Genomic DNA, 26,572 nt, shown 5'->3' on the forward strand with positions numbered 1-26,572 from the left:
GGTTGCCACACCCTTTGCTTTAGTGTGTGTGCGTGTGCACGTGCGTGCGTGCGTGTGTGTGTGTGTGTAATATAGATGCACCCTTTCCATCAGAATCAAAATGTCATGCCTGAGAGGAAATGTGCACAAGTGAAGTTTGCAGGCGCATTACAGGCTAAATTTGTAACCGCACGGGTCAAAGCTCATTATAACCCACCCGCACTACAGTCTCGTTCATATCTGCATAGATCCAGAACAACATATGTGCCATTCAAAAAAGACACACAATAGAGAAGATCCAAAGAGGTGCGGACTTTGGTTTCTGTTAATGCGCATGATACTGCAGCAGTTGTACTACACCAGCACACTCCAACTCACCTTGAATAAGAGCATCTGCCATGCCATTTTACTACCAGGGGGCGGATGATTAACCAATACACGCCCCAAAGCGCCCGGCGCTGGCCAATCAGAGCGCGGCGGGGGCGGACCCAATGGCTACATTCCCACACTTGGTTTCACTTTGCACTTCGGAACATCTCCGTCTTCCATAAAGGCGCTGGTGCAGGTGCTCTGTCTCTTCGGGGGAGGATGCCATAGGAAGGACGGGCAGGGGAAAAAAAAAATGAAGGAAAACGCTGAGAGAGGAGAGCGCAGGATATGAGAAGCAGGGTATCAGACTGGAAACGGAGGAAATTGAATATGAAAGATTTATTGAAAGGGGCACTTTGAGCTATTATTCCTGGTTGGCAATAGTACTATGATTTGGTATGTGGCCACTTTGATAGCAAGTGTTTTCAGCACCCGAGGAACGGCAGCTCAAGGTGAGTTGAAGTGCAGGATTTTTATTCTGCATCAATTTGCTAAAGACACACTGGCGTTTCAACTGCGCGTTAAATGCCGCTTTTATTAACGCGTTATATCCCGAGCTATGCGTTTTATCACGATATGAGCGTTTCCTGGGATCTTTAGCGTTTCTAGCGCCATGCTTTACCAGTTGAGCTACATGTATATGCCAATCAATTCAATTTTTTAATCATTTATTAAATGCATTCATTCATGTGGGATAAAACTTCACAACCTGCTATTCAGCCTTGCATGATTTCAATTTGCATCATCTCATATTAGGGCATGAGCGAGACAATTGAAGGCGTGTATTACAATCGATTGATGCTCTTTTGATGACAAACGCTTTTTGTGTGCCATAAAGAGCGCTTATGCATGCACATGCATTGATCATCCGTGATGCATTCCCTGATTCGAGACGTTAAGATAGAAAATCACAGATATTAGATTGTCCAGAATTGCAGTTTGTGTTAAAAAGGGGCGTGCGGCACTGAATGGAGACATGCTGCGATTGTCTGGGCTACTACAGTCTGTCGTGCCTGTTTACACAGGGATATATATGCTCAATTTTGTGTATTATGATGAGAAAAGCCCAAATGCATAGCCTCAAAACAAATATGCGTATGCATTTTGAAAGATACGGTGTGCCTGATCGTTTCGTTTGCTTGTTTCGCCCCTTTCACTGATATTATGTCCTTTCTCAAATATATTTATTATATTTGGAGCCTTTATTTGTTGACGAATGGACTGACTTAACCTTGCTTTTCCATCTTTGGCCAACAGGAGGAGCTATTTCCTCCTTTAACTACGGTGATTGTCTAATTAAACAAACCGTAATTTAAATTATGAAGTAAAATTTAAAAATATGTAGGCATATATTTATTTATAATTATTTAACTTTGTCTTACAGTCAAATGTATGAAGTACACAGACATTATTATTAAGCATTAAATAAATTAAAAAAAAAATACACTACCTGTCAAAAGTTTTTGAACAGTAAGGTTTTTAATGTTTTTAAAAAAAGTCTCTTTTGCTCCCCAAGCCTGCATTTATTTGATCCAACGTACGGCAAAAGCGGTAATATTGTGAATATTTTTACTATTTTAAATAGCTGCTTTCTATTTGAATATATTTTAAAATTTAATTTATTCCTGTGATCAAAGCTACATTTTCAGCATTATTATTCCTGTCTTTATTGTCACACGATCCTTCATCATTCTGATATGCTGATTTTCTGTTCAAGAAACATTTATTATTATCTATATTTAAAACAGTTGAGTACATTTTTTTTTCAAGATTCTTTGATGAATAGAAAGATCCAAAGTTCAGCATTTATCTGATATAAAAAGCTTTTGCGACTGTACACTATACCATTCAAAATCTTGGAGTTTCTTTTGAGAAAAGAAATTATAGAAAAACTTTAATGTAGCAAAGATGCCTTAAATTGATCAAAATGTCACAAAATATTTTTATTTCAGGTAAACGCCATTCTTCTGAACTTTCGATTCATCAAATAAGAATTTAATAATAATAAATATATGTTTTTTGAGCAGCAAATCAGAATATTAGAATGATTTCTAAAGGATCATGTGACTGGAGTAATGATGCTAAAAATTCAGCTTTGAAATCACAGGAATAAATTACATTTTAAAATATATTCAAATAGAAAACTGTTATTTTAAACAGTAAAAATATTTCAGAATTTTAATGTTTTTGCTATACTTTGGATCAAATAAATACAGGCTTGGTAAGCAGAAGAGACTTCTTTAAAAAAAAAAAAAAAAAAAAAAAATATCTTAGTGTTCAAAAACTTTTGACTGGTAGTTCAGTGCTATTCCGTTTAAAAGTGCAGTGAATAAAATCAGTTGTTGTGGGTTGCAAGATGAAAAATAACAGGGAATAACCCCAGGCCTAGATGCTTGTTTGAGAGCTTTTCTGCCTGTAATTTTATGTACTCTATGAAATAATACCCACAGTCTGTTTCCTGTCTCCCAAATCCAACATCAGCCATTTTGAAGCTGTCGTTTAGGGAACGTCAAGCACACTGTAATGAGACAATGTTAGTGCACAAGTGGCATAAATTAGGCCTTGATAAGAGCACCACTCATCGCTTTGAGTTTCTCTGATTGACAAAATTATACCGCTGCCCAACATGTGCCTGAGCAACGGAGTTTCTTGGGTCTGTCGAACGGCTTTTGTTAGCTTCAAGACAAAAAGTCAGTTTCGTATTTGAGAATGAATCACAAAAAGTCAAAGACAATGGTTTATTTGAGAGAGCGAGAAGCGCGTTTGAGACTCATGAGATGCTGGGAGAGATTCTGTACTGCAACAAAAGATGAGGCAGTCAAGGAAAAAATGATCTAATCAGAGGTTCCTGTGAGGAAAAATATAATGGCGAGAGTTATTTAAGTGCCATCATTTTTGGTTATCTGAACAATAACATAATGTACACACTGGAGTACCTTCAAAAAGTATCTGAATTTACAATCTAGGTGTTAAATTTGATTGCTCCAGTGATCCTAAAAGACTCCCATGAGTGGATTTCAAGATCCTTAGAATCTTTAGAAGAGTATTAAACCATGAAAAAAATAAATTATGCATTTAAACTAGAAAATATCAGCTAAGAGTCAATTTATGGACATAGAAGTCAGAACAGAGTTTATCAGAAAAGAGTATGTTTCCCACAGCCTGATATCAAGCATCATCCTCTGCATTGAAGCCACACACAGAGTGTTACATTAAGCAGGGCCAGCGACAGTCTCAGTCTTAATAAAGCTGTGAAGAGCAGCTCTTGGCACAGTTTGCAGATTGTCGGTAATGGACACCTCTGGCAAAGCTCCCTTCCCCCTTACCTTGCCAAGCAGTATTTGTCTGACCTGCAGCCTTCTGACCGTTGGGTGCAACCACTGGTTCAGTGAGAGTGAAAACTGACGACTTGCTGAGATCTTTGGTTGTGGCTCCACATGTCTACTTTTGTGTCTGTGATCCTAGGGAGGATAACATGGCCTGTAATGGCTCAAAAGGTCAGGCTTTAAAAATTTTAATATAATGTATATAACATATATATAGTAATTTTTCTCAGATATTGTGAATTATTAATGTAAGTCCTTCTGAAGTGGAGATTTTTGGCTCAGTTCAGGAATTGAAATCTACAGATGCCTAATGATAAAGTGCTATAAAAGAACATTCAAAAGTGTTTTTTCTTTCCACTAGTTTGAAAAAAATATTTAATGAAAAGCCTAAAATCACAAAATTGACAGATGCATGGAAAACAATGTTTTTGCCAGTAGTGTCTCATCTTAACTAACCTTGTCTAATCATAATAAGGTAAAATTATCTTACATTAAAAAGACTTATTGATCTTTACACAGTCATAAGTGTCTGAAGTGGTCTTCTGTGACATCATTTCGTTTATTAAAGGAGAAGTCCACTTCCAGAACAAAAATTTACAGATAATGTACTCACCCCCTTGTCATCCAAGATGTTCATGTCTTTCTTTCTTCAGTCGATAAGAAATTATGTTTCTTGAGGAAAACATTGCTGAATTTTTCTCCATGTAATGGACTTCAGTGGTGCCCCCAAGTCTGAACTTCCAAAATGCAGTTTAAATGTGGCTTTAAACGATCCCAAAAATGATCCCAGCCGAGGAAGAAGTGTCTTACCTAGCGAAACGATTGGCCATTTTTGAAACAAACTGACAATTTATTTACTTTTTAAACTCAAATGCTAGTCTTGTCTCGTCTCTGCGATGCGCATGCATAGTCTGTGTAATTCGGGTCAATACAGTTAGGGTATGTCGAAAAACTCCCGTCTCGTTTTCTTCTTCCACGTCAAAATCGTCCTACATCGCTGTTTTACCTTTTTTCGTAAAGGGCGTTTGATCTTCTCTGCATGTTCACTTTGTAAACACTGGGTTGGTACTTCTGCAGCGATGTAGGATGACTTTGAAGTTGGGAAAGAAAACGAGATAGGAGTTTTTCGACATACCCTAACTGTATTGACTGTATTGAACCAGAAAGAGTTCACGCAGACTGGGACAAGACAAGCATTTGAGGTTAAAAATTATATAAATTGTCAGTTTGTTTAGAAAATGACTAATCGTTTTGCTAGATAAGACCCTTCCTCAGCTGGGATCGTTTAGAGCCATTTGAAGCTGCATTTAAACTGCATTTTGGAAGTTCAGACTTGGGGGCACCATTGAAGTCCACTATATGGAGAAAAATTCGACTGAAGAGAGAAAGACATGAACATCTTGAATGACAAGGGGGTGAGTAAATTATCTGTAAATATTTGTTCTGGAAGTGGACTTCTCCTTTAAAGTCATTCACATCAAGAACCATAGTTATCGCTGTCTGAATAACAGTATGCCAAAAGTGTTTTCAAACGTTAACCCAGCTAACAAAAATACTATCTAAAAACGTTTTGCTAATGTTCCTATTATGTCATGAGAAGGGGTGAGATATGACCAAATCTTGTACCATGACTTGAGTAATTTTATTTCACGTTAAAGGGGTCATCGGATGCAAACTTCACTTTTTCATGTTGTTTGAACATTAATGTGTGTTGGCAGTGTATGTACAAATCTACCCTATAATGATAAAAATCCATGGAGTGGTTTTTAATTAATTTGTAAAAATAATATCCCCTTTTTCAAATCGAGCCACGATCTGCATATATCCGTCTATGTTCGTGCAAATCATTCATGATCCAGCTTCACCTACAGCAGAAGTGAGTATAAGCGTTTTTTATTAATCTCTGCAATCACCTTTCCTAATAACCTGCTAGTTGGCAAGTTTAGTGGTTAAACGCGGCTAAAAGCGGCTAAAGTAAACAGGCTCGTCACTCCACAGAGAGTAGAGAGGGGCGGGGGTGAGAATTGAGAATTTTTAACCAAAGTATATTATAGACTTTTCATTAAGACCCTAAAGAATCATATCAACTTGTGGAAAATGAAAAATCCTGTGACCCCTTTAACAATATATATCAAAATATAGTTATTTTTGCTTTATATAAGGTCTTTATGATATCAACATTTTTGATACCATAGAAATTTCATAATTCTTGTCACCAGTGTTAATATCACCAAAAATTAGGGCTGTCAAACGAATTGCGATTAATCGCATACAAAAAAAAAAGTTTGTGTTTTCCTAATATATGTGCGTGTACTGTCTGATTATGTATGTATAAATACAAACACATTCATATATATATTTTGTATGCGATTAATCGCAATTAATCGTTTAACAGCCCTACAAAAAGTTAAAACTAGCCTAATATAAAAAATAAAACAAAAAATAAAGCTCACTGAAGACAAGTAAACAGTCAGCAATAAAACAAGAAACTAGTTACAAGCAATAGGACAAAAAAAAAAATACAGTAGAACAAATAAATAAGAAATGCTACATATATGATGTGTCTATTTATATGGAATATGTACTGTTATGGATGTGACTGAAAATAGCATATACCAGAGTATGGAAAATCATGCACTAAAAATAATAAAAAAATGCTTTTAAAACTTTAAGAGAGACCTCACATGGATATTTGAACCACAATGTTGACATCTGTGCTATCAGTATAGTAAAAACCTTTGGTAAAAACTTTATTATTCACGGTAAAGTTGACATTTGCATGGAATTACCCTTTACTCACCCTCATTCGTTGTTCCAAACTAGTGTACGTTTCTTTTTTATGCTGAACACAAGAGAAGATACTTAGAAACATTTTGAAGAACCAAACCAACCAGCTGTTGGTCAGCTTTTATGTTTAACATAAGAAAGAAACTCCTACAGGTACAGGAATGATGTGAGGGTGAAAAATGATGACAAAATTCATTCATTTTTGGATGAACTATTCTTTAAGGAACGTCATTTTTTAAAAATGCATCCTAATTTTATGCAGAAACATGCTCGATAGGTGTTACGCAAGTCATGCATTTTAAATGATTTGATACAAGATCGCATTTTAAATATATTTGCTAAATAAATTTAAAGGAGACATCGGATGCCCATTTTCCACAAGTTGGTATGATTCTTTAGGGTCTTCATCAAATGTCAGCAACATACTTTGGTTAAAATTCCTCAATGGTTGTGTAAAACACCTTTTTACCTTGTCAAAAACAGCTCTGTTCACAGCGACCCGTTTCAGTGCATGTCTCTTTAAATGATAATGAGTTACCACTCACCCTGCCCCTCTTCCGTTTTAGTGTATTCGGTGGCACATTACCATCAAAAACAAAAAAAAATCCTCTGATGTCAGGAGAAAATGAAGACTTGTATGTTCACTTTTACATCCAATTACAAAAACACCTTCATTACTTGAGACATTGTGAGAAATATGCTAATATGGTGCCATTTGTTAGCAGTTCTGGGCGGGGCCTGAGCAGTATGACATCATACTGCTAAGAAAATCAAAATGGCTTGATAATTAATTCTGTTTAGTTTTTTGAGGATTAAAAAGAAAGAGTGAATATATTATTAACCATTGTAGAGTGGTTTATATGCCAACTGATATGCAAACATTATTTAAAAGTTAATTTTGCATCCGATATTCCCTTTAACTAGCCATTTCAAATGCAACCAATCACTTGCTGTTGCAGTTTTTTTTTAAGTGTCGAAAAAGCTGCGAGATATCTATAGGCGTCCACTGTCAGCCTGTGCGGGTCAATCAGTAAAAGCACAGTGCTGCTGTCAGCCCTTGTGAGGCTGGGGTGAGATGTAGTGGTGTTTTAGGCTGAGCTGAGACAGTAGCTCCTGCTAGAGTTGGGCAGGCTGCCACGGCGCTGCCTACATCCTCTCCCAGTCTCACCTTACAGTCTGTCTCCTTCCAGTCCTCCATCAGCTGGGGCTCCGTCGCTGCGGCTCGTGCCGTTTCCCTCACCGCCATGAAATATTTAGCAGTCCACTCAGACATACTGGACTTCACAGTGCACTACATTAGAAGAGCCCTTTGCACTCGACTGCGCACTGCTATGGAGACTCTCCTCATTAAAATGAGCTCTTTTATACTGATGCATTAGCTAGCTATTTGTTGTCGGAGGGCGCGCTATGTAGCGATATGCATTGGGATAATTTTCCGCCACGTATCTCTTCGCATTGTTCCTGTGAAATATTACACTGATAGCTTTGTGTTTAGGAGACAGCAAGCAGAAGAATCTCCGTTCCTCCCCGAGGGACGCTTTACTATCTTCGACTCTCCCGTTCCCTCAGGCGTAGCTACCTTATAGCGGAGAACTCCGGCTGTATTGGCCGGCTTCATTATTCATCATATTTTAGATGACGTCTTATTAAGAAAATACCTTGCATTGTTCTGTGTGGTGGGTGTGTCGTCATGCTTTCTGATCTTATCGTACCTCAGTGTAATGTGGAAAAAGATGCTGATGCTTTCGTTTTTGTTTTCCTCAAGATGGGATTTCCTGCTGAGAATGTGCATTTCTTCCTCTGCTGTCATCAGTTTTAAGCGTAACTGTAATCAAATGCCATTTCAACATTCGAGGCATCGTCACGTCTGAGACTCTGTGTACCTGCCTCTGTTTGCGTTCCTCCTGTATTTGCTGTGATTTACTGAGATTATACCCCTTGCATACAGCCTGGTGTTCTGGGACTGGTGTTAGGGAATTTAGGGCTAGTGAATGGAACTGTTACCTGCCCTGTTAGGCCATTATTGGGTTACAGTGGCTTGCATATGTGGTTTTATGCATTGCAAACATAAACATCTTATTTTCTGTGATCTACTGAACTTTGATTTTGAAAATTCTGATCAATTATGTCACCTAAAATAGTTTGCCCTGTTAAATGTATAGTTCACTCAAAAATGAAAATTCTGTTATTTATTTTTCACCCTCATGTCGTTCCAAACCCGTAAGACATTACATTTAAGATATTTTTGATGAAATCCGAGAGATTTCTGACCTGTAACGCGACTGACATATTCATGACCCAGAAAGGTAGTAAGGACATTGTTAAAATAGTCCACGTGACAGGGCCGTTGCCAGAAAATCTTCAATGGGGGGCATTTCGTTTTCATGGGGGGCACAATTATTATTATACTATAGTCAGTATCTCCTCCTAGAGCAGGGGCCACCAAACTTGTTCCTGGAGGGCCGGTGTCCTACAGAGTTTACCTCCAACTTTCCTCAACACACCTGCCTGGAAGTTTCAAGTATACCTAGTAAGACCTTGATTAGCTGGTTCAGGTGTGTTTGATTGGGGGTGGAGCTAAACTATGCAGGGACACCAGCACTCCAGGACCGGATCTGGTGACCCCTGTCCTAGAGCTTTAAAGCTACAACCACCAAACTCGGGTCAGACCTTTAGACTGGTCTGAAGTTAGTTGCTATATCTTTTCTAAGTGATCTGGCTCACAGTTTTCGAAAACCAGGCTATCAAATCCACCTAAAATCCCATAGGCTTTCATTGAGTGGGTGAAAACTTTTATACAAGGAGATCTATGGTGCATCTAAGCTATTTATTGCTATAGCAAAGCCTAACAACTTCCTCTTAAAAAAAACAGCTAAAACAAGCCTAAGCTGAATGGCTGCTTTGGCTGGTCTCCTAGGCTGGTTTTAAAGTGGTTTTGGCCACTTTTTACCTTGTCAGGTTGGTCAAGCTGGGAGACCTGCTAAAGGACCAGCCAAGGTTAAACCAGCTATTTTCAATCGTGCTAACAACATGCTAGTAATATGCTAATCATGTTAAAAAATATTAGCAGCAAGGTTAGGGTATTGTTAGGTATTGTTTCAGAAATGCAAACAATTAAAGATTGAAAATTAAACTTCATTTGGTTTTATTTTAAGTTAGCTTTAAGAAAAGAAATTTGACTGTTTGTAAAATGAAATTTGATTACTGAGTTTTTAAAAGAGGTAAATTATCTTTAAAATTTCACATGGGTTTGAATCAGATTCAGTTTGTCAGTTTTCAGGACTTTTCACCCAGATGGTTCATCTTACCCATTGACTCGGGTCAACTTACCCCTAACCTGGGGCAAATTGAGCCACAGGAACACTTTTTTAATAAGAAGCCATATTTTGAGAACCCTTTGTTCAGATACATTCAGATAATTTAAACTGATAGGAAACATACTGAAATTGCTTAGATACTTTCATTGTGCTTCTGCCCTTGTTTTCCCTTATCTTGAGGACCACATAAGTAAAAAATGGCTCATCTTACCCCACTCTCCCCTATTTAGCAATTTCTTCTCTTCCGTGTCAGTCATGTTCATGACAATACCACGACCGCATTTGACTACTTTAACAATGTCCTTACTTCCTTTCTGAGCCTTGAACATGTCACTTGCATTGCTGTCTTGCATAGCTCTCGGACTTCATCAAAAATATCTTAATTTGTGTTTTGAAGATGAACAAAGGTCTTACGGGTTTGAAACAACATGAGAGTGAGTAATTGATAGACTTTTCATTTTTGGGTGAACTATCCCTTTAACTATCTTCAAAGTATTTCTAAACCAGTGTCTAGTCAAAAATCTTCAGCATATGGTGCCATCAAATCCATGTTGAGTCTAAGAACAGATCTGTAAGTTCAGAGACACCAGCCTCCAGATGGACCACAGTGATGAGTTTGCGATGCGTTCCGTCAGATGGACACCTACGACCCTGTTACAGTGATGGCGGCTTGTGTTTCCATTGAGCAAAGCGGCCATCTGGTGTCCCAGAGGTCTCTTATTTCATCTGCTAACTTTTTCTTTTGTGCTAGAGTCATGGAGAGTGCACTATTACTTTTATCATGCATACAGAGGATATTTGCTTCAATTCAACCATAACGTACCTCAAAATACTCTTGTCTATTAAACATTCTCTTAATGTTTAGAGTTCACCTGATTCACATATGAGCTGCATTGTATATGGAGTTAGCCCTGTTCTTCTGAGAAGGCTTTGCAGCAAATTCTTGAAGATATGGTTTCAGGAATTTGCTTCCAATCAGTCACATGAGCATCAGTGAGGCCAGTTAGAAAAAGCATGTAGTATGTCTATATCTTCACTCGCACTGATGTTTTTACCCTGGTCATTCAACCTCACGGCATGTTGCTTTCTTTGGGCAGCTTTGACACATTGCTCTCTGAGAAGTGACCTTCATCATGTACAGGCTGGCATTCAATTACAGATTTGTCAGTGGCCTGTGCAGCCGAGTGGGTTAGTGTCCTTGAGAACCTACCTCTGCTCTGTTCTCCATTTGATTGCCTATTCATGATGTGTCCCAATGCCCCTGTTGGCAGGGAGACTAACGCTGCCTCTTGGCGCACAGATTACGCTTGATCCCAGGAACGTGCGGTTTTGCTGCTGATGTGCTGAGTAATTGCCATCATACAGTATTAGTTTATACCATTAGTGAGTATGAAAAGACTGTACTGTATTGTGAATTATATAACCGGTATAACTGCATCTAATTATGATGAATATAAACAAATTTATTCGTCAGCTTCCAGCATGTTGGCATCAGTTTATTCATCCTGATAATGGCTAATTCCATCTACTGATGGAAAGGGTTTTTAAGTTCGGGGTTGTCTGAGCTTTAGTAACCATTCAGCTTGGTTGTTTGTGTCTCAGAAGGGGAGGGAGTCACACCACTGAGAGCTCCTCTTTGAGTCGATTCATTCATGGTTTGTAGCGATTAATAGTCAGTTCTGTAATGTTTGATATCCGCGTTTTATGTGGAATAAGAGCAGATGCTTTAATTAGATGTGACAGATAATAGTGTTACTTATAGGACTAGTTGACCCAAACATAAAAATTACCCCATGATTTGCTCACCCTCAAGCCATCCTAGGTGTATATGACTTTCTTCTATCAGACGAATGCAACTGAAGTTATATTATAAAATCTTCTGGCTCTTCCAAGCTTAATAATGGCAGTGTTGTAGGGTTGTGACGATGAGGAAATTTCCCCACCGGTTAATCGACATGTGACAACACTGGTAATACCGGTATCACCGTGGGGGTGGGGGTTTCCTCTTTTCCTCTTTTTTTCTGCGTTTAAATAGCTTATAAATGCGTGCGTATTATACTTTCACTTTCAGTTTTGCGGGAATTGGCAATTCGGCGTCAATTGTTTGAATGGACGACAACGAAAGTACAAAAAAAAAAAAAAAAAAAAATCACTGATATTAAACAGAACTTTTATTAACATAACGAAAAAAAAACACAACGCCATTCTCTTTCTGTAAATTCGACTCCTCTCGTTCTCCTCACGTGATAAATGAAATATGACGCAATGTAGCCATGTTCAGTTTTTAATTATAGTGCATGCTCTCGTCTTAAGTAAATTATTTAGAATTATATTTTCCATTTAATTCAAATAAATATTTCATAAAAAAACAAAAAAAAAAAAATACTTAAAAAAAAAAAAAATGTGGGGACGGTGTCACGGTGGAAAAGTGATGTCACCGGTGTTGCCTCTTAAAACCGGTAACACCGTCAACACCGTCTATCGTGGCAAGCCTACAGTGTTGAGATTTCAAAGCCCAAAAAAGTGCATCCATCCATCATAAAAGTACTCCATACGGCTTCAGGGGGTTAATAAAGGCCTATTATGCTCTTTTACAATATCTTGATTTTATTTTGGGGGTGTACTAGAACATGCTCTCATGCTTGGAGGTTCGAAAAACGCATTATTTTTCACATAATGTACATTATTACAATACCTTTCTCCCCAGCCTGGCACAAATGGCTCGATTTGTTCCAGGTTTAATGAAGGCCTGCCTTCCGAAAAACTAAATGTGTTGTGATTGGCTAGCTGCCCCACTGTGTTACGATTGGCAAACAACTTAGACGGTGTTTCCACCCTGTCATGCCTCTTGCCAAAGCAGTTAGCGCAAGCTAGATTAAAGTGATTCTTACAATATTTTTCTTACAAAAAAGCATCGATTCGCTGCAGGAGGCCTTTATTGACCCCCCGGAGCCGTGTGAGGCACTTTTTAATTATAGATGGATGCACTTTATTGGACCTGTTTTAGACTGATGAAGAGAAACGCCCATCTATGCAGTTCTAAAGCTTGGGAGTGCCAGGATAATTTGTAATATTGCATTCATCTGAAAGAACGAAGTCATGTACACCTAGGATGCATGGAGGGTGAGTAAATAATACGCTACAGTAGTGTTGTTTCCTATCATCAGCCTGCGAGATCGCCCAATACATGGTATTATCTTGCTAATTTATTTAGTTATTTTACATACTTGGTTTCATTGCCCGAAACCAGCTCCAGCATAAGGCTAAAAGCAGCCTAACATTAACATTATCAAAGAACATCATCACTGATTAGCCTAGCCTATTCTAGTGCAAGTTTATGCATTTAAAAAAACACTTGCGTTATAAGTAAAGTTAACTACATTGTATGATGAATAAATCTCTTACCACACACTGCACACGTCTGCGGTGCATTACGGCTCCTCGCGGCCACTGGAGTAAATTGCGGCCTCTGCCTGTGTTTCGACCCCTGTACTGCACACGTTTGTAGTGCGTTACTGCTCTGAAGTGGCCACTCTAGTCAATGCTTGTTTTTATACCAGCCACGCTGCAGCTCGTTGAAGCGGCTCTCCACACTGCATCTCTAAAGTTAGGCTAATCCCCCACCTCGTCCCTACACACCCCCCAACAATTAGAATTTCCATAGGTGGGATTTATTTTAATGGACCGCGTTGTGACATCATAGCATGCGGAAAACAAACACTGTAGTCCAAAGAAGCCGTTCATTAAGGTTTTTAAAAAGATATTCTTTAAAAATGAAATATGGACTTTGAGATTTGTAACTTTGTAGATCTTTTTTATGCCCAAAAATACACACCACACACTGACTAAAATTCAAAAAGTGAAAAAGTATAATTAGACCTCTTTGAAGCCTTAGAACTAAGACTAACATACTCTCACCGAAGCTAACGCTACGCCTACATCCTACGTCATCCACTGGAACACCACTCTCTCGTGAACATGCGTACAACAGTTAGCGGAAGGTAGAGATTACGATTTATTACATTTTAAATATGAATATTTTTCTTACACAGATGCTTTGATTTGCTTCAGAAGCCTTTACTAACCCCTGGGAGCCGTGATGGATGGATGCACTATTGGAGTACTGAATATCAACAGCCATTCACTACCATTATAAAGCTGATAACCTCAAAGATAACAGATGTGGACTAAATGCCACACAACTCTAATTTTGATTCCTTGGTATCAAAATCATTTTCATCCTGTAAATATTTGATGTAATTAGACTGTCTCCTGTATAAATGTTGCATTTTCCTACAATTAATAATTTATTATTTCCCTCATTTGAAAAGGGATGCCGTCGGAGTCCATGATTTCCTGGTGAGACTATTATAAGCAAAACAGACTGGGAAAGCATTTTGTTTAGTTCCATACTTTTTCCTTGTATTTCAAAATAAAAGGCTGCATAAATAACAATTTGGATGATATCTAAACACAATCCCCTCTGTGCTCAGCAAAAAATAGGGAATGTGAGCTTGAAGTATGTGCATGTTTGGTTTGAACACATCAGCATGTGAATAGACACACACTCACAGTATTAATCTACTATACTGTACTGATCAACTGACCAGGCCATGTTGCTCTTCCCCTAAATATGACCTTGAAAAGGGTTAACCTTGAAAATTTATATATATATATGTATATATATATATTGCAGTGTGGAATATGGTAAATTCTAGTCGTGGTAATGTGTAAAAATGTCCAAAACATTGTTCTGTAGTAATTTATGTCAGACAAATCTTATTTTCTTCTTTGAAGGTTCTCTGAACCATAACAGTTGAGCTAAGAGCTCAACCGCTGATATATAACTCAAATATCCACCCCATTCGGATCACCAAGGGCCCATATAATGCAGTGTAAATGTGTGGTGTGAGTGATGGGTGTGTTTATATGCGCTGAAAGGGTCATGTGTCTTTGTTGTGCCTTTGGGAGTGAAAGCAGACACAAGTGGATTAAGGAGTGAGCTGGTACTGGGGTCCAGCACCTTTAATCCTCATGTTCCCTGCCTGCCATACAGTCATTTACACTGCAGTAGTCTGTTTTAGGCTGTTCTTTGGGCAACATGACAGGAGATTTTAACAAAAGGTTCTATATAGTGGAAAAAGATTATGTATATGTTGAAACTGTTCTTCACATTAAGAAAAAATGTTCTTTTAATAACTCGCAGTACGGGCGAGATATCAGATTGGACAAATGGAAGTCACAGGCCATGGCGCAATTTCAGAGCAGATGCGTTTTCTCACGGATCGGCCTTTGTTGTCAAGTTTGGCAATTCCTGTGGAGCTGAGTTAATTTAAAGGTCCACTGTTTTGAAACACACAGCGTTATTTTATGTGTTGACATAATTTCAGCTGAAACAGGGTGACAGGGCGGGACAAATCAGCAGTCCCACCCCTTTTTTAAAATAGCCATTAGCGTTTCGTTTATATCACAGCTTGGGTTAGAGCCGTTGACCTCAGTAAAGCTGCATTTGACAGCGTATGGAAACCACAATCTCATTCATATCGCTATAAAATATACCATTCTGTGTAGAATTTGTATGGGTCCAATACGTTTTATGGTCTGCACAGACTCGTGCATATCATCCGGTCAGTGCTATTGTGTCTCTGGACTGTAGCAGTGTAAGCACACTGCGGCGGTTCATGTGAAACCGTGTAAAACCAGACTTACAGAGACCAGAAATCATATGTACACTGAATGGTTCCCTATCCCCTAAACATCCCCCATTCACTCTACAGAAAGTGACCGACTTCAGCTGCAGCTTCAGTGTGTATTTATAGTTTAAGGGCGGGACGCTTCGGTTTCTAGAGAGCATTTGATTGGACAGAAAGTTTGATGAGAAGCTGAAGTGGAGGGTGATGTCATCAAAATCATTGACCCATATTGGTGGAAGTTAGATACTGTAAGTTTTGAATGCTTATATCTTTTGTCGTTATTTTGAAGCATGCTAGCTTATAGATAACCTTAAGACTAACTTTCATACTAAAAGAGAAAAAAACTTCAATTTTGATTTCATGGGGACTTTAACTGTTGCGAAATTTACCAGGGTAACCTCACCAAAAAAACGTGTGTTTTACCCAGGGTTGCCAGCTTTTTACAACAAAACCCACTCAATTGCTACTCAAAACTAGTGCAAAACCAGCCCAATCGTGTTTACACATACACGTTTTTTGACGGGGTTCCCCTGGTAAATTTGCATTTTAGGGGCTAAATACGACATTATTGGTGTCGATTCAACCCACGGACAACAAAGACAACCCGTGGCAACAGTGTTAAAGTAGCCCAATTCCACGGGAAAACTGCAGACACTGATTTTACCCCCCTGGAACGCGATTTGTACCAGGGACTCCGACCGTGATTTAGCTACTTTTGGGCTAGTTGTAAGTCACAGTTGGAGAGGTTTACTTGTGAAAACCTGGCAACCCTGGTCCTGACCACACAACATTAAATTAAACAATTCTTTGATATTCAGTGAGAAGTGTTTGAACTCGGCAGAGAATTCTGCCACAAACCCCAAATATTTTTGCTAAACTGGTTTAAAACTATATGAAATAATTCTAACGCTAAATCGACTTTATAATCCACAAATCACCACCTTTACCATGTTACTACTGTAAAAGCACTAAATGTATTAATCATGATATTTAGGAGAAATTTGGAATTCATACAGTATTAGATTTTTGTAATATATTTTTATGTTCTTAATATAGTTTGTCATATTGTTTCATTGCATACATTTGGGGAGTACATGAATATAATTTAAAGGGGTCATCGGGGGCCCATTTTTCAGAAGTTGGTATGATTCTTTAGGGTCTTAATGAAAAGTCTATAATATACTTTGGTTAAAAATTCTCAGTGGTTGTCTAAAACAACACCCTTTTTACCTTGTTAAAATGAGCTCTGCAAAAATCATCCTGTTCTGATCGAGGCTGCTTTAAATGTTAATGAGCTCTGTTCGCTCCGCCCCTTTCTTCTCTCTGTGGAGTGACGAGCCTGTTTACTTTAGCCGCATTTAGCCACTAAACTTGTTAACTAGCACATTATTAGGAAAGACGATTGCAAAGATTCATAAAAAAAACCCCTTATACTCACTTCTGCTGTAAGTGAAGCTGGATCACGAATGATTCGCGTGAACATAGACGGATATATGTAGATCAGGAGGCGCATTCCCTTCACAAACAAACGTAATCTACTGCATCTTCAGCGGCTCAGATGTTGGGAGTAAATGACGACCACTATGTTTAATATTACATCCAGCAACACAACACCTCAATCGCTCAATTCTTGTCTAACTTACATCCCTGCTCTGGCATCAAAACATGGAGGTTATACTGTTACAACTGATCTGAGGTAAGACACTCATGTCAATCAACTATCATGGGAGCGGCCTCTGTGGGTGTGACGCCACAACGACAGGCATCTGAGAATGGCTCGAATTGAAAAAGGGAATATTATTTTTACAGATTAATTAAAAACCACTGCATGGATTTTTATCATTATAGGGTAGATTTGTACATACACTGCCAACACACAATAATGTTCAAACAACATAACTTAGCATCCGATGACCCCTTTAACATTGCTATAATACTATGGCAGTTTCTTTTTTGTATTTAATTTTATAATTGTGTTTAGACTACTGTTTTTCATCACAAATAATATAAGCATTTTAAAAACATAACAATAGGAGCCATAGTTAAATCTAATTATATTTGTGAGAAGTCATGCATGGTTTTGGATGCAAAGGTCTATGAATATAGAGGTGGACACACTACACATTTCATTCCATTGATTTCCATTCAGGAAATGCAAGCTCATGCAAATTTTGCTGTATTTCAGAGTTTAAGTTTGGTAAGCTCTGACCTGCGAATTTGTATCAAGTGAAGACCAAAATGGATATGTAACATTGTGACCTCTTAACTGAATAAAAAGAAGGCAAACTATAAATCCCTAGCATTGAAGTAAAGTGGAGTAGATTAAATATTTCTTACATTTTGGACGTAGACCTATTATATGTTGAATTATATTTTAAAGAAGACATGCAAAGTCAAGCCATCTTTATTTCTATAGGAATTTATACAATACAGATTTTGTCAAAGTGGCTTCACAGACATAACACAGTGTGACGCCATATTATGACTCAAAATACAGCGTGACCATGGCATATCGTTGTTAAACGTATAGATATGGTAGACAAACTGTGTTTTATTTTTAAGTGGGCGAACACAAAGTAGCATCATGCATTGCAGAGTTTGGACATTTGTGAATTATGGTGATTTACGGTTGAATGAGCTTAAATGTGTAATATTATTGGTAACCGCTCTTACATTGTTATTGGTTTCTGTCTACTGGTGCTGCTGTCAAATCAGGTGTTGGTGCCACTGTATGTAGAATATAAAATATATAAGTCTGAAACATTGCAGTGAGGTAATAAGGAGGAAGTAGGTTAGATCATTTTTAAATGACAAAAACTAACAATAAGTACAGCAGGAAAGTAGGAAAGTTTTCCAATTTCTGATTCAAATGATCAGAGAGTGACTACGATTACGAGTAGATCTCAGTGGGAAAAAAAAAACTGTTAGAAAAAGTATGTAGTGACTATAAAAAGAAGCTGTCTAAATATAGCTATATTGCTAGTTAGCAGAATAAGTGAAGTGTTAATTATGTGAGATTCCAATGTGCAATGTACAGTTCTTGATCTTGCAACATTTTTATTGCAGTATGTACGCTCCCAGCCATGCAGAAGTGTTACAAGATGACAATTAGCCCATTCTAACAAGGCTAAACGTGGGGCTCCCTGACCCACGTTTACGGCTTGCTGAAATGCTCTTTGTGAACCTGGTCATGTGCAGATTGTAGTGAGTTTATGGTTATGCATGCACCATGTTGGCCTCTCATTAAAGTTAAGCTGCTCTCTTTGTGGTACTTTGTGATCTTTTGCACTCACAATAGCAGAGCAGATTTTTGAGAGACCAGGCCCGTGACTGGAGGGTGCAAGCTTTACTTTAGGGAAGGAGTAATTTGATTAAATCTGCACTGTTTCAGTCCAAACCTGTGTGAGCTAAATCGAATAAAGTGGATTAACTCTTTCACTGGATAAAGCTGATTAAACTGGTAAACAAAATCACTGTTGCATATAAGATAAGAAACGTTTTTTATTTTTTTAAAACTTATTGAACGTTAACAGTTTCCATAATGTTCAGTTGCATTTAGGGTTTTGGAATGCATTTCCTGCTAATGCAGGAAACTCCATACTAAAATATTTCTGACAGTGTTTCCTGCATTAATGTTTTTTAATTGAATCTTCCGAATTAATGCTTTTACGAAATCGATTTACCTGACTTGTGAGCTTACAGTCTGACTTCAGTGTGATAAGAGAGAAAGGCTGGACAATGTGAAATAACACTGCATATTCGTCACTGTGCAAATTAAATATATATCTCTTCTTATTGAAGTTACAAACGTGATTAAGTCGAGCAGTGAGAGATTTTCAGTCTTATTTGTTGTTTGATTAACATGAATGACAGACAGCAGGAATATTAGACTGCTGTCACTTTAAGAGCTACCCAGATCCAATGTACTCTTACACAGGTTTTCTTTCTCAGATGTTTGTTTTCACTTAAGACCTAAATTACTGTGTTCACGGAGATACTTGCAAAGACGGGCGCCTTTGACACATACAAGTGTGTGTATTTAACCATTCAAGACCTATAAAGCAGCAAAAATAACTCAGAAACAGTCTCTCAGACAGTGTGCTTATATAGCGAAATGAGTTCTTATTCGCTGTTAATTGGGTTTCAAAGACTTAATATCACTTGTTTTTAAAACGCAATGATTAAAAACATGTTGAAATGACCATTTTCATGACCACATAGCACAGAAACATCATGTGAGCCTGTAACCGCAAAAAAAACGATAGACCAGAATCTCTAACGGTCGACAAATTTCTACCGGTTTATCATGTCTACGGAGTCTACGTTAAATTAGTACACTCTAAAAAAATGCTGGGTTAAAAACAACCCAACTTGGGTTATATGGCATCCTAGCGTTAGGTAAATATTGGACAGAACACATGCTGGGTTTTTTTTTGACCCAGCTGGTTAGGTTAAATGTTTTTACCCAACATGCTGGGTTGTTTTATTTAAGTCAGCTATTGTTTAAAATTACTATATTGCTGGCTTAAAAATCACACACAATTATAGAATTACTAGAGGCAACAGCAATAATCAAAAGATGAACATTTATTAATAAGCAAGAAAAACCATCAACAAAAATATAAGACAAACTGAATTTATTTGGGTGGATATACAGTAGCATAATTTACAATATTACATCAATTTAAACTCGTTTAGCATGCATTATAGAAATAAAAATGTAACATTTAAAAGAAACATTTTAGTTTAAGTGTATTTACCCTTTCTGGGTAATCTCTTTTCACAGAAATCTAATGCTAATCTAGTGCTAATTCTTGTGTCTGTGTGCTGCCGAAATCTGAGCCAGTGATGAGCAGTGATGACCGCTGCCTCACATTTAGAGAGTCTATAACCTGCCCATTCAGTATTAGTTTAAGTTTAACTTATACAAGGCAAAAGGCATTTCCATCATGCAAAACTGCACTCTAAAAAATGCTGGGTTAAAAACAACCCAACTTGGAAACTTGGAAACCCAGCGCTGGGTAAATATTTGACAGAACACATACTGGGTTATTTTGACCCAGCTGGTTGGGTTAAATGTTTTTACCAAACATGCTGGGTTGTTTTATTTAAGTCAACTGTTGTTTAAAAATTATTATATTGCTGGCTTAAAATCATCTGGAACTTAAAAAGAACGAACGCACACATAATTACTAGAGGCAACAGCAATAATCAGAAGATGAACATTTATTATTGTTCAAGAACACATGGACAAAATAAAAATAAAAGACAAATTGAATTTATTTGGGTGAATACAGCATAGTTTACATATTACATACATTACATACATTTAAACTCATTCAACAAACATTTTAGGCAGAAAAATGTAACATTTAAAAGTAAACCTACACATAAACAAACCGTACCGTCATTAGAGAACATATTTTAACATCAAATTAAATTAAGCTCAGTACTTTAACAAATAAAATCCTTTTATTTTATGCAGGGCAAAAGGCGTTTCCATCATGTGAAGTGACTGCTGCCAACGCAGCTGACTGACATCTCGTCCTTGTATGTTGCATTCCGTAAAATATTATAATTTACAAGTGCACCAAGTGCACCAAATCTGTGGGGCTGAGTATCGCTCTCTCCTGTAGAGGACTCAAAAAGCCCACGCTTAGACTGTAACTCAGCAGCTGGGTTGTTTCATCAGAGACAGTAGGGAAAAAAATAACCCAGCATTAAAAATGACCCAGCAGCTTAGTTACAGAAAAACTACCCAGCACCTGGGTACAAAATATAAAAAAATGACCCAACAGGCTGAACCCAGCATTTAGGTTTAAAAAAATAACCCAGCATTTTTTAGAATGTAAATAAATAGCTACAACACATTCTAATATAAAACGTTATACTTTAGTGGTGCTTTAATGTTATAAAAATAGGAAGGAAAGAAGAAGAGCGCTGTTTTTGTAACCTACTTTTTCTTGCATTTTACTGTTACTGAATCACTTAGTTTTCCATACAGTGTCTCCGTGGTGGAGAATGCACCGTCAGCAGGTTCTTTGATCCCGGAGGTGATTTTCCCCTTCATTGAGGCGCTGAAGCCATGCTAACTCTGATAGAGGAGAGAGTGCTCAATGGCTGTGGTGGAGCTAGCTGAAGAAAATCCATTCCCCCAATATATTTTCTGCTGAGGCAGGTACAATGACCTTTAGCATTCCGATAGGTCACTCATAGGCATGTGACGTGCTTGTGCATTGATTGCTAAAACTTTGGCCCCTCTATTGTATACGCCATCCAAGTGTGAATTAGCTGAGATCAATGAGGTGCGTGGATAAGCCTCTTGTCATCTCATTATGTGCTTGGCCGTTCCTTTTAAGTAATAATTACCTGAGAACTTTCACAAGTCCAGTATTTGGGAAACTATCCAAGCCTTAACAACAAATGTTTGTTAAATAGGACAATGAGCTCTCTGAAACCTCACTTTGAGTATTGTTTTTAGGGTCAAATGTGACAAGCATGCACTTAAATCTGGTATATATTGGTGCTGTGGTGCAGCACAGGTGTTGTTGTGCTGTAGTTAGGGTTGGGTACCGAAACCCGGTGCCAATATGGCACCGGTACCCATGTGACCGGTATGTACCGGACCGAATCAGAACGCGAATTTCGGTGCCTCATTTCGGTGCCACTTAAATGCCTGAACTGTTGATTGAAATATTTGTCTTCTGGTGCTATGACACGGATGTAGAAGCATTGATTCATCAACATGCATGATCGCTAGTTAAATTTAAATACTGCATTCATGGGGTGTCAGAATGATCAGAAAATTTATTTACTGAATGAGAAAACTCACATGAACGTCGGAAAGCTTTGATGATAGGAATCCAAGACATCTTTGTAGTTACTATCCGTTTTCACATTTCGAATTAAAAGCACAAATCGTCTGGAAATGAGACCATCCGAGAAGCGTGTGAATGCTGCAACTATCGTTACACTTGCTCTGACTGCAGCAGGTGGTTTGCCGTTAGCTTAGCGAGCTACATTAAACGCGTCTAACTTAAAATGCCAAAAACTAAACATTCTGAAGTGTGGCTATATTTCACGAGAAATGATTCAGACACTGCGACGTGCAGCAAATGTTTTACAGCAGTTGCGTGAAGGGGAAAACGCGTCAAACCTAATGAAACATTTGATGGTATGTGGAATAAAGTTGAAAGCAGAGGGATGCACCGTGTTTGACAGTTGGCAGACATCAGCTGGAGAGGTGTCGTATTTTGCCAGAGACGGAAAATATGTGATGCGATCTAGGAAAACCCAACACATGGTGAAATTTTACCTTTTTTAGGTTTTGACACCATATGAAAGCTGAGTTCAGGCCCCTTTCCAAAACTTTTATTTTTTACATAACCTACGTTATGGCTATCTTAGGTTGGCTGATAGCGATAATTTTCAGGAATGGGATTTTGAGAAAAACGGCTTTAAAGTGAGACGGCTTTCACTTTCACTTTACGGGTTTAACGAGAGCTGTCTGTCAAGTTAGGAGCGCTACTGCATCATTAGACAAACAGACTAACGTTTGTTTTCCGTTGATCACCCATTTTATGTTTAGTAAATAATGCAGCCTACGTTGTAGTAAAAGCGAGCGCAGCGCAACTGCTCGCGCACTGTGCATAAAACAGACTGTCATCGGACGACTCCTCTTTAGTAACTTCATCATCCGATCCTTCATCTCTGGATGTCAAATAGCCCGTAACATCATTTAGGGCACTGACATCACCAAAACTGAGCAGATTGAGACGAGTAAGATCGGTTAAGTGAGCAGCTGCAGTACTTTATACGGCGTTGTTGTGCTCCGCCATCTCACGATATTAAAATATTAACTGTTTTGTGGTGTTAAGGGAAAGCACCTCCGCAGCGCGTTCTTAACATAGGAGAAAGAGAGTCATTTTTGCTTGCTGCAATAAATGTCTATTTTTCTGCACTAAACAAGTGAATTTCGAAGAGATATTTTCAGAGATGATAGACAAGATGTTATAGAATAATAATTTAATGAAAACGAATTTCCTGAAAACGTCCCACCGCGACATCCGACGGTTTTTCCCAGATCTCATCACATATAGTCATATTTCTGCAAAAGAATTGCTGAAATTTTAACCTGTTAAATTATTGTAGTTGGGTTAGGTGGCTTAGGTTTTATTGTTGTTGCGTTTTGCATTGACTTAATAATGTATAGTAGTACTACTTTTTTTTTTTTTTTTTTAATACATTGTTCAATTTAAAGAACTTTTTTGTCCAATAAAAATATATTCTTGTGTCATCCACCACTTTGTGGCTTTTTTAAAAGTATCGGTTCAGGCACCGTTTTGGCACCGGTACCGTTTTAAAAGTCTCGATTTGGCACCAGTATCGAAAAAAACCCAAACGATACCCAACCCTAGCTGTAGTGCTTCTGAGGATGCAGATTCAAGCCTGGCCTGCTAAAGTTCCTGATCATTTTATTTTTATTTCCTAATCTTTTATTTTATTTTATTTTTTAGGCTCTTAATATGTATGTGTTTTTTTGTGTCCAGGTGCCCACGGAGTGAGAGAGGAGCCCCAGTTTGTGACGGCCCGTGCAGGAGAGAGTGTTGTTTTGGGATGTGACGTGAGCCACCCCCTAAACGGCCAGCAGACTCCCTATGTGGTGGAGTGGTTCAAATTCGGTGTGCCTATCCCCTTCTTCATCAACTTCCGTTTCTATCCTCCTCATGTGGACCCTGAGTATGCCGGTAAGCACCAGCATCTTTGTAATGTGTACAGTTTAATCCCAATTAATTATTATGTACAGTAGAAATTTTTTTTTTAATATTACAAAAACATAACATTAGTGGCACTCTGCCTTCATATAATAAATAAAATATAGCTCCAAGCAGTGATTATCAGGGTTCAAGTGCTTTAAGGCATCTAAGCACATATGGAAAAAGGCATGATTTAACAAGCCTGTAACCACCTAAATCGATATTAATAAAAAGCGTTTTTGGCAAATCCAAATAATTTACCACAGAAATATTATGTTTTTTAATGTTTATGACTGTTATAGCACCAGCTGTGGTCCGAGCTCTCTAAAACTTTGCATGCTTGTTTATAATCATGTCACATGTGCTTAGCAGTTTTTGTGAAGTTTTGAGTTTTTATTTAGGCTTTATAGGATTTTGGGTAAATTTGGACAGGCCCCTTTTCTAAATGACCCCATTATAACTTCCCAAAGAGTAAATTTCAACATTTGTTTGATAATTATTGACCTAGAGTCCACAGAATTGTACTGCAGTGTTTTTCCAGACTGAGTGAAAAGGTTTTTTACATTTTCTCAATTGTTTAACAAACAAATTTGATCGACAGCAGTGGTTCTAGAGGGAAAGTTGTCCGGAATGAGGAGTTCTGTCATATGATACGAATATCGCACATATGTGCGAAAAAACGCGCAATGTACAATCGTTTACACCCTTGAAAAATGTGATAATGCCCCCCAATGGTCGATTTCTTTCAAACTTTTCACAGACCTTTGCGCGTCACACAGGCCCACTGAGTTTCGTTCCGATCGGCCTCCGTTAACCTTGTCTAACATAGAGCTGTAATCAGGCCTTAAAAATAGTCAACTCGTCATCGTTTCATTTTAGTCATGAGAAAAAAGCTTGTCAACGAATATTTTTCGTCATAGTTTTTGTTAACGACATAGTTTTTGTTAAAACTAAACTGAAATGTACGAATTATGGATGTAATGAGATCCGATATGTATAACGTGACAGTATCCTCGCAAAACATTTTGCAGTGTTTACGTTAGAGCTGCATGATTAATCGTTAAAAGATCGCAATCTCATGACAACGATTCAATGGTGTCTATTACGACTGTTTCACATCGCGCTGCTCACACTCCACTGACACTTACGATGTGAAAAGACATGAAAATATGCATTCATGCTGCTGCTAATCCAAAAAGAGCAACACAAATAGTCTTTTCAACATAATAATCATTATTTCTGTGTTACAGACATTTAAATAACAGAAGTACTGGGCTAAAAGTTTATAGTTTGGGTATAAACACGTATTGTCTACAGTAGCGATCAAAACGAAAGTATTTCACTTGTAACACTTTGTAACGCTTATCCACTTCCGACAGGTGGTGGTGACAACTGCATGTTTAAAAAAAGTATTTATCATTGAATCTTTCATTCAGGTTATCCAATAGTCAAACAAGTCATTATTAATTGAGATACTGACTCCTTCATTTTTTACAGTTTTGTTGCAATTTTTTTGTAGCAATGAACATTTTGTCAGAACCATTAGTAAATTACGTTATTTTGTTTAGATTAATCTAATCTTTCTTTTCTTTAGAATCGTGAGAGGATCGTCATCTCTAATTTATTTAAAAAAAAAAAAAAAAAAAATATATATATATATATATATATATATATATATATATAATAATAATAAATTATATGCATTAAGAACTAAAACTGCATTAACAGCTAAAGCTGCATGATTCTGGATAAATTGAAAAAAAAAAAAATATATATATATATATATATATATATTTTTTTTTTTTTTTCAGTTTATCCAGAATCATGCAGCTTTAGTTGACATTTTTCTTAATGCATATAATTTATTATAATAGAAGTTTAACTTAACATAAAATACAAGTTCATATCAAAATGCACATGCATTTTGTGTTTTTCAGTTGAATAAAATACTATTTTTTTTCTCTATATATTTCATAGTGTAGGATTCTTAAAAAAATCAGTTTACAGTTTTGTTGCAATATATATTTTTTAAGCAATGAACATTTTGTCAGAACCACTAGTAAATTGCATTATTTTGTTTAGATTAATGTAATCTTTCTTTTCTTTAGAATCGTGAGAGGATGGTGATCTCGAATTTATAATATATATATATATATATATATATATATATATATATATATATAAAGCTAATTATATATATATATATAAAATACTAATTATATAAGTTCATATATATATATATATATATATATATATAAAGCTAATTATATATATATAATACTAATTATATATATATATATATAAAATACTAATTATATAAGTTCATATATATATATATATATATA

The 26,572-nt window shown here is 37.2% G+C and overlaps 1 protein-coding gene across 7 annotated transcripts in view; it reads left to right on the forward strand.

Moving 5' to 3' along the window:
• The first annotated feature begins 520 nt into the window (after nt 1-520).
• Nucleotides 521-26,572, forward strand: part of igsf9ba (immunoglobulin superfamily, member 9Ba) — a 96,139-nt gene continuing 70,087 nt past the window's right edge. For all 7 annotated transcript variants that reach the window (XR_007829205.1, XR_007829206.1, XM_051129472.1 and 4 more), the window contains exons 1-2: nt 521-800; nt 24,021-24,218. Coding sequence is in view for 5 of the 7 variants with exons in the window: in XM_051129472.1 (XP_050985429.1) it covers nt 737-800; nt 24,021-24,218 (262 nt within the window). In the remaining 2 variants the exon portion in view is untranslated. The remainder of the gene's footprint in view (nt 801-24,020; nt 24,219-26,572) is intronic.

This window comes from Labeo rohita, chromosome 15, assembly GCF_022985175.1.
Source record: "Labeo rohita strain BAU-BD-2019 chromosome 15, IGBB_LRoh.1.0, whole genome shotgun sequence".
In the NCBI taxonomy this organism is placed as follows: domain Eukaryota; kingdom Metazoa; phylum Chordata; class Actinopteri; order Cypriniformes; family Cyprinidae; genus Labeo; species Labeo rohita.